At 38.9% G+C, this 9,902-nt stretch overlaps 1 protein-coding gene across 1 annotated transcript in view; it reads left to right on the top strand.

Moving 5' to 3' along the window:
* Positions 1 to 3,359, top strand: part of LOC104273992 (UPF0554 protein C2orf43 homolog) — a gene marked incomplete at both ends in the record, with an annotated part of 42,334 nt that extends 38,975 nt beyond the window's left edge. Inside the window, one exon of the mRNA XM_009869500.1 lies at positions 3,190 to 3,359. Coding sequence (XP_009867802.1) covers positions 3,190 to 3,359 — 170 coding nt within the window. The remainder of the gene's footprint in view (positions 1 to 3,189) is intronic.
* Between the last annotated feature and the right edge of the window lie 6,543 nt (positions 3,360 to 9,902).

Raw genomic sequence — 9,902 nt, 5'->3', positions numbered from 1 at the left:
TCTGCACCCGCTCCAGCCCCTCAAGGTCTTTCTTGCAGTGAGGGGCCCAGCCCTGCACACGGGGCTCGAGGTGAGGCCTCCCCAGGGCTGAGCACAGGGGCAGAATCACATCCCTGCTCCTGCTGGCCACACTGTTCCTGATACAGGCCAGGATGTCTGGCAGAACGAATCTCTGTGATCCTCGTCAGTCATAACTAACCCATTCAATTAAAGCTCTCCACTGCTTACACAAGTGCACAGGCTTGAGCGGAGTATGCTCAAGTCCTAAACTCAAGTCTAGGTAAATGCAAGGAGAAAAAAGCCATTGTTTTCACTGTACTCTGAAGCTGCACCTGTGTCCTTCCTCAGGCTTCTTGATTTGGTAACAAAACTGGTTCTTAATAGGCATATGCCTGCTGAAATCAGTAATTAGATAGCTAAATACTAATAGACATCAAATGTCTTAACTAATGTAATTAACTGTATTTGTCTGACATAGTTATCTACCTTAACTTGGGAAATGTTGAGACTGGGCTAGACTGTCTTTTCTGTATTGTTTATTAATTGCCTTGCAGCAATGCTCAACGTCTCTTGTAGCAGGTACTGAATTCACACGGTGAAAAGCAGCCGGGAACCTCGTGAGGTTGGGCAATACAAATAAAAATTTGCTTTGTTTCCTGATTGGTTTCTGGGATCTTGTGAACCATGAGAAGTTCTCTAGAGCATATATACATGTACTTTACCTCCTTTTCCCTTGCTCTAACCTGGAAATAAGCTGCCATTCTTGTTAAATCACTTATTTTAAAGGCCTAAAGCTATGAACGGAATGTGAAACATTAAAAGTCGTGCTGATAAATCACCAGAGGTGGCAGTGCCTGCGTAAAACAGTATGGAAATGACAGCAAGTGTTTACAAATTAACCTATGTGTATTATGCATATGCTGAACAGAACATACACTGTCACTTTTTGCTGTATCCAGCAGACTGTTGTATTTCTAGTATTCTGTATTTTATGTGTGTTATATATATCCATAATTAGACTTGCGATGTAGACACTCCAGTCCTGCATGAGGTTAAGCTGCTGTGTAAATAAGTAAAAAGTCGGCAAAACAGCTTTTGCTAAAAAAAGAAACTAAGTTTAAAAACAGTATTTTGACCTTAGGCTTTTATTAAGGATTTTGGAAAACAGAGCAAGCTCTTTGTTTTCTGTTACTTGTAGAAGGCTTAATAGGTAAAATACTACTTCTCATCTAATTTTGCATTACCTGAGTGTGCTTTAGTAAACCCCTTTTTAATTTGGAGTAAACTACTATAAATTATGCTGAGATATGATCATTAGTAGTTTTAGTAGAAATACTAGTTTAACAGAAGAACTTCTTTGTTGTGACCTCTGTGGTAATAGTTTAAGCTCAGGAAAAAAAGGCATCAGAACACATGCTTTAGCAATTATTTTTCTTCAAAAGGTTATGTTTCCTACCATTGATCAAAAAAAGGCAATATAGTGCCAGCCCAATTAAGCTACCATAATTGTATTAATGTACTATCACTGGCAAACTCCCATAGTTAGTAATTTTTAGCATTTGGGGTTACTGACCAATCGCCTTCAAATTTACCACATGCACGTTAAAAAACCAGACAGCCTTCATAATTTGATGAACTGTGTTCACAGGCAGTGGCAGAAAGGCTTCTGTTGGCCCGTTCTCCAAGTAGGCACAAAACCATCTACATCTCTAATGGATCTGTGCTGCTGGGTTATTTTACAGTAGTTTTTCAGTGTCTTTCGGTCTGTTTAATGTATGTATCTTCACAGTGTCTCTGCCTGATGCATACTTTCTTCCACATCTGTTTTGCACATAGGGAGCTGATGCAGAGGGCACCTAAAGAAACCAAGTGGGAGGTTATACACCTCATACTTGGTGGTGTGGTTAGGGCTCTGGGTTAGCTGCCTCTGTTAGCTGCTCCTGAGTTGTTAAGAGGTGGGTAGCTTTTGCCAGGAACCTACATGCTCTCTGTAGTACCATGGCTCAATAATGAGCTGGCCCCTATCATGTGTCTGAACCTTTCTGCAAGAAGATTTGGCTTATTGCAAACTAAAGCTGCATTACAAGTCAACACCTACGGAGTATAGAAGATCAGGGCTTTAAACTGGAGTATCAAATAAAGCCCTGAGGTAATAGCATGGGTTTAAGAGATTAAGTGATCTTAGTACCATTACATCTCTTTCAGATAAGCTATAGGCACTATAAACTTATAAACTATAAGCAATAGTTCCTTCGTGCTTTCTGCCTCTTTTCTCTCATGAATTTTTCAGTACTTCTTACAGTCTTTTCTGTTAAGTAGTCCAGCTTAAGTTGGAGTGGTGTATCCTTTTAGTTTAATGGGTAGCAGGTGAAAGAGCTGTGAACCCCCTTAGACTGGGGAACCTGAGAGCCGTGTCACCCACCTCAGGAGCAAGAGTTGGTGCCCAACGAACTGTAAATTGTCACAGGCACCTTGTCTTGTTGGCTGGCCAGGAAGCGAATGGTGAAGTCCTTGTTGTCAGTGATTGCCCAAGCTCCTGTAGGGGATGTCTGGCAAAACAGGAATGAAATTGCACAATAGACTAAAACCATGAAGCTCTAACTTGGTCTTCCTCTTTTTAGCTGGACTGACAACAATAAGAGCCCACATAAATAGAGATAGTTTATGTTAGTGCTCCATGTTGCATTTCATATTTTTCCGCATTCCATGGGACATTTTTGTGTATCTTTGTTTTGCGACAAGAGTTTTTGGATATCTGAAGGTTCCTAGTGCATGATAACATGTATGATAATTTGCTTGAGGCCTCTTGTCCCTGGGCATTATTGCTATTGCAGGCCCTGATCTCCCACTGTAAAGTTAGATTGATTTAAGCTCATCCAATGCCCTGAGCTGGTCTTGTTCTGAATAAGGGGGAACCCAATGCCGGATGGTGTGCCATGGAGCTCCATGTGTTTCTGTATCCTTCCCTGGTTCCCCAGCTACACATAAGACTTCATATCCTCTACATGTTATTCATCAATCTGTAATTACCAATGATGATAACTTTAAAATTAAATTTTTAAGTTTGTTCATCGAGTTGTTTTTTTTCATTAACAAGTTTATTTCAGAGTTTTTCCAAAGAAGTGAAAGAAGTGAGATAATTGAAATTCCTAACCTTAAAACAAAGATTTCTTTTCTTCTATATTTCAGACACAGATATTAAGGAGCTAGAGGATGTTTTTGGACTTAATGGACAAGTAGAGCATAAGCTGAACTTCCTCAAAAAGAATGTATCAAAAGATATAAAGCTGGTATTAATTGCTCATTCTATCGGTTGCTACATCACACTGGAGATGATGAAGCGAGCATCAGAACTTCAGGTACATTATTAACCTTATAGAATGGGAGTTACATTAGTAGCAAAGCAGTGCATGTGCTTAGCCTGTGGTAATGTCAGGTCTTTCCTGTGGAAGCTGTATCTGGCTATATATACAAACTTCCAATCCTAGTTCCCATTAAAATGGAATAAAAACATCAATGCCTAATCCTAATAACATAGTTTGATGGAAAATGAAGTTCTTACTCTGAATTTGGACCTTTAAATGCCCTTGTAATATAAATAATTAATTATGGTGCTAAATGTATTTAGGAGCTTCTTGTCTTCTCATCTTTAAATAATTTTTGAACAGATCACTAGATACTTGGCCATTCTGTTCCTGCACCAGAAGTTAAGACTGGCTGTGATTTTAGTAGCAGCTTCTTATCTCAAGGCAAGCAGACTGCTGGCTATACATGGGAAAATGTATGGTAACATTAGTTGTGATGAGTACTACTGTGAAGAACATTATTTTTAAAATGTAATACATGAGCAGATATCATTGCATCTGCAACTTGGTTTGTGTAATGTGATGACAGTGAGAGTTGTTAGTGCATGTTACTGTATACCTGAACATTTTTCTTTGTTACATGAAGCAACGGAGAGGCTGAGGTAGGACCATGTCCTTGCAAACTGTTCGTACTCAGTAGTAACTCACTCTACTAGTGGATAACAAACGAAGAATTCCAAATTTTTATTCTTAAATGTTCACTCTTGCTATATCATTGCCTCTTCCTTTACATTATAAGATCTTCAGTGGAAGGAACTTCAGTGTTAGCATAAAGTCTGTGTTTAATATACGCATAAGTAGGTTCTTCCACTTCTTCGTAACCATTTCTACTGCAAGTCTAACCTTCTCTTTTTCCTTTAAAGGAAACAGCAATTAAAAATGTGAAATATGATGTTAACCTGATATATTTCCGCAGGCATATTTCACTTTGTGATTATAAACAAGGGCATTTTTGTGGAGAGAGAACTTTTATTAGTTTTATCTTTTCAAGAGGGAGTGTTCTAGGACATATCATATGTGGTAATTTGTCCAAAAGGATTGACTTTTCTTTGGTCAACATCTGTACAGTCTTTATTACACAAATGATTTTATCTGGTTTCAATTAAACTATGAATTGTTGCGTAGTTTTTTTACGCCTGGGTCACTGGATGCTGGCACCGTGCTGTTCATCAGTGTTTTGAAATGCAGGTATCTTTGGGACACTCTTAGACTGCATGGTGCACTGCGGGCATGAAGTTAATATATGACAAGCTGCATTTAAGATATATTTAACAATAGAAAATATTTGTGTAAGCCAGAGTGTTGTGCAACCTTTGTCCCTTTGCCAAAAATAAGTTAACTGTTCGGTTTTATAACATATGAAGTGTGATAATAAGAAACTTGTGTTTCCATCTCTCCCTTTATTTTTACTGGCATATTTGATTCCCATAAGGTTTTGAATACATATGTGTATTTTAGTAGCTAGATCATTTGATTTTATTTTTGTGTAGTTCTTATGTGATATTCTTTTATTACATCAGTTTTGGTCTTAAATTCTCCACTTTAAGAGCCTTTGATTGCTTACAGTTTATTATTCTGAGCTAGAGGTTAATGTGTTGTATTTATTGTTTGAATAATTCAGTAAATGTTTATATTTGGAGTGTATGTTTAGTAGATTTGATTTTTGTTACCCAATTTAAAGCCCTTTCATAACATAACCAAATATAGACTAGATTGTCTCTCTCTTGTACAGAGATGAGAGAACCTGATCAGCCTGAGCTAGCATGCATGAAAAGGAGAAAACACTGTCTCCTTCTCTCTCCTTGGTTGCTCTCTAGCTGTCAATTTTGAATGCTGCTAATTTCTTGGGCCCTCATGCTCTGCAGGTTAATGGGGTACTGTGAGTTTTTCTCTTAAACTTCTGTGAAATAATGCTTTCTTACTTCGTTAAAAGAAATTAAACAGGACTTGCCAGCTTACCCCAGGATAAATTCAGTTTCGGACACCATATGTGCAGTCCTGCTGAGGGAGGCTTCTATTATGGGTTTCTTCAGGAGACCCCTTAACACAAACTTGGTCTTAGGCTGATGCCTTTAACTAAGTCTGATTAGTAGAGAAGGGCCACGCAGATTATGTCCATACTTCTAACTAACAGGGGCTACTACTACAGGGATTTGAGTACTGGGCCAGCTGTGCAGTGACGTTTTCGGGCTAGTCTTTAAGAGACTTTTTGGCCCAAAGCAGCCAGGAATACCCCAACAACAGAAAGACCTTGAGGAGCTGGAGCGGGTCCAGAGGAGAGCAACGAGACTGGGGAAGGGACTGGAGGGAAAATCCTGTGAGGAGAGGCTGAGGGAGCTGGGGGTGTTCAGCTGGAGAAGAGGAGACTCAGGGGGGACCTCATCACTCTCTACAGCTCCCTGCAGGGAGGGTGCAGTCAGGTGGGGTCGAGCTCTTCTCCTGGGCAACCAGTGACAGGATGAGAGGGCACGGCCTGAAACTGCATCAGGGGAGGTTCAGGTTGGATCTCAGGAAACACTTCCTCACAGAGAGGGTGCTCAGGCACTGGGATGCACTGCCCAGGGAAGTGGTGCAGTCACTGTCCCTGGAGGGGTTTAAGGAGAGGCTGGACGTGGCACTTAGTGCCCTGGTCTGGCCCATGTGGTGGTGTTGGGTCACAGGCTGGACTTGATGACCTCAGAGGTCTTTTCCAGCCTCAACAATTTTGTGATTCTGTGATTCTGCGATTCTGTGGCATGATTCCAGGCTTGGCAGAGGCCCAGGACCATTCCCAGGAGTTAGTTTGGGTGCAGATATCTTGTTTTGAGGCCAGAGGCAATTCAGGCACATGGACACCGGCCGTCCCATGTCTCCTTGTTCAGTGGCAGGACCAGGGAATAATAGTTTCCAGGCAGTCTGTTTGCTGGTACCCATGTCATCGTAAACACTTCTCGATTGTCGTGGTGGGCATCAAATTTTAACAAAGGTTCTCCTCTTCGTGGGGAGTGGAGAATCCAGAGTTTGTCAGACTGCTGAAAGATTGTGACCCTGGGGAGGAAAAATGTTAATCAGCCTTACTCTGTGGAGGTGGAAAAAAGCAACAATGTACAGCTTACTTGATATTTGATCTTAACCTCGTAATCTTCCTTGTTCTTCTTTCAGCCAGCAGGACTGAAAAATGAAGCTGAGTGACAAAATGATTTTCTCAGTTGTTGGAGCTTGAGCCCAACTCATAAATATGCTACATCCTCCAGGCATTCTCCTCTAAAATACAAATCCTTACTTGGAGGATTTCCTTGTGCTTTGCTGGCAACACTACTGAGTGTTTCCTAAAACACTCTGTTTAATCATTAATTTCATCAAAAGATTGACACATTTCCTTGCTAATGAAATCCAATCTGTAACAGCATTTGTCTTTCATTTGCAATGGTGCTTTTGAAATGCCAACACCTTTATCATAATAAATTAACACTTATTAACAAGTGAAACTATCATACAGTGTCAGCATTGTTTTTCCTGTAAAACTCATTGAGGAGAAAGAGTTTAAATCCTCTGGGCAGGTATCAGTTTAAGCAAATAAAATGTCTGTAATACATAATTCAGACCCATATGTTGCTGGTGGCAAAGAATACTGGGTATTGCTAGGACCTGGTTGATTTCATAAATAATGGCTGACAAAACATAAGTTGGAATAGTCATGTATAAAACAAGTTCATACCTTGGAAACCCTGTCTCATCACTTCTGTGCACATTCGTGTGCATCTGCCTCACCTTCCCCTCGCTGCGTTCTCTTCCAAACAGAAATCTGTTGGTCTGTACTTTCTTTTGAGAATTCCGATGAGTGTAACCAAATTACATCACTCACATTTAATGTTTCCTCTAATTTACGCAGTAGCGTAACCTTATTTTTGTGCTTTTTTTGTTTTATCTGTATATGAATTGCATTCAGGTCTTTCACTTGAGGAGCTACAACTTGTTCAGGATCTGGTAATGTACATGGCCTAGAAGGTTTCTGCAATGTGCCTTATTTTTCAGAAATCAGTACTGAATTTTACCCATCGGGAGGCTGTCCACTAACCAAGCTTTTTTAAAGTAATCAAACATTTCTTCATTGCTGAATACTCTAAATTATTTTTTGATGTGTAAAGTGTTGATCCTATTCGTTCCCTTTTATAAATAAATTAAACATACCTCGTGGGAGGTACCAGGCATTTTCTGTTAAAATTTTGAGTTACTGAAATTGGCTATATATGTTGGATTTCTGTCTGTTTAGTCAGCTTTTAATCTACAGAAAAATATTTCATGCATTATTAGTATTATCAGTGGTCACAGGGATTGAATTGAGGTGTATAAGGAAAGGCTGGATGTGGCACTTAGTGCCATTGTCTGGCTGATGTGGTGGGGTTGGGTAACAGGCTGGACTTGATCTCAGAGGTCTTTTCCAGCCTCAACAGTTCTGTGATTCTGTGAATTACCACAGTGGGAAGCATTTTTTTCAGAGCATTTTGAATATAATTATTTTAGATGATGCTCCTCTATGTGCAAGGCGGCTTTATTTCTTTCTTCTTTTTTAAACTTTTCAAAAAGCAACAGAACTTTCATCGATAAAACGTAATTGATGTTACTTGCAATGTTAGAAAAATCTAGAAATATATTTTACCGTTCTTTTTAAACTTAACTGGTAACAGATTAGTCTTCTAAGCCATTCCAAACTCCCCATCATTACATTGTCAGTAGTGGGGTCTTTTATTACTCTTGGTGCTCCCCTCAATCCCACTTTTAGTGTGACATATGTAAGCCTTATTTTGTGGTTTCATACTTGAACCAAAAAGCCATGTTCCATCTGCTGTGAACAGCTTGCTCGGAAACTCTCATGGCCTACAGGTGCACAACAGAATGACAGATGTCACGGCTCTGGTAGCTTTTTGTTTCTATTGTTTAGAAATGTGCTTCTTCCCAATTACCTGCAGCCCTTTGCAACACATCGTAGAGGGAGAAGACATCCCTGCGTAGGACCCTACTGACAAAAGGATATTGCTTAGGATATAAAATTTTGGAAATGCTCTTCTCTTTGCCATCTCTTGGCCAAGGTATTTTTTTAGTCAATGTGTGTGAGAAATTACCTGTGTATATGGAAGGAGTTTGTTTTAAAAGCAGCCCTAGTAAAACAGTGAAAAATGACAATAAATAGTTTTCATTGCAATGTATGTTTGTGTGCAACATAAAATGCAGTAAATAATTACAGAAGAAATGAAAGTAATCTCTCTAATGTGTGAATGTCCATCCATAAATGCTTTTTTTTGGCAGCAAGACAGAATATGAAGTTAAAAGCCAATTATCTATTCCTGAATAAGTCATGAAAAACATTCTGATTAAAAACCAAATATCTTTTTCTGATATAACTTAATCTGTTTTCAGAATAACTAAAGAAAATGGTTTTGAATGTATTCTAGATTCATTCTGGACAGGAGCATTCCCACATGAAGTGAATACTTAAAATACTAATGTGTGAACATATATATTTCAGGAATATCTAACATTTTAAGTGTAAGAATATCTAAACATGGATAAATTCTTTACTCAGATTTAATTTACCAAGTCTGTTGGTCAACATCAGTTCTGCATGTTATCAGACCTTCGCTGGCAGAGATAATCCTCTTTTTGAAATAGTTTCCTAAAGACAGCAGCTTCAAATAGATGTCTTCTTTTTTTGTTTCGGTCTTTTTTTAAAGCTTTGGTTCTCCCGAGAGTTGAACTGGACAAGGTGTGAATTTTATTTTCCACTGTTGGCAAATGCACAATTGACCATCATAGCAAAAAGATCCCACTGCTAAGTAATTTGTTCTTTACATCTTCTTCAGTGATGAGACTAGTTACTTATGGGGCTGGAGGAAGGAGTCTGTAAATTGTTTTGTAATGGTTTAAAGTCTCACTTGGAAAAATATTAGATTCTCTCACTGCTGCCTTTCTGCCCCGAATCAAGTTGATTCTTTTGTCTCTGCTTAAAATTTAGTTCCTTTCTGTTGAAGTACTTGGAAAAGTCACCCTAACTTTAGTGAACATAGAATTAGGCTGTAAGAGAGAGAAACATGTTCCTTTGCTACGTGATTTATTGTGATAGAGAATTAAATGCAGTGACCCTTTGCATTAATAATTCAGTTTCAGTTGTGTTGAAAGCCTGATTATGAATTTAGGAAGGACTTTCCTATTGTTAGGAAAGAGGAAAGTCACCACATTTTTAAATACAAATGTTTCTACAAGAAAGCAAAGTTCTTCAGTCTGTAATTACTGGAAATGCACAAGGTCTATAAGACTGCGTGGTTAAAAGAGGGAGATTCTTTTAACGGCACAGGAATTACTAAGCATATCTGACCTCTGAGATAATAAGGGAATCTTTTCAACAGCATGAAGAGATAAGGGTTTGTAGGAAGTCAATGACATTTGTTTGGTTTCTATCTTGTTGAGTTGAGAACCTATATATGTAATACAAGGCTGGTGGTGTCATCATTACAGAAAACATCTTCTGCAAAGTCATTGATTAAGCAGCTTCTGTTATCC

The sequence above is a fragment of the Apaloderma vittatum genome, unplaced genomic scaffold (assembly GCF_000703405.1).
Source record: "Apaloderma vittatum isolate BGI_N311 unplaced genomic scaffold, ASM70340v1 scaffold4815, whole genome shotgun sequence".
In the NCBI taxonomy this organism is placed as follows: Eukaryota; Metazoa; Chordata; class Aves; order Trogoniformes; family Trogonidae; genus Apaloderma; species Apaloderma vittatum.
Note: the sequence above shows the minus strand (reverse complement) of the source record. Positions and strands in the feature narration are given on the sequence as shown.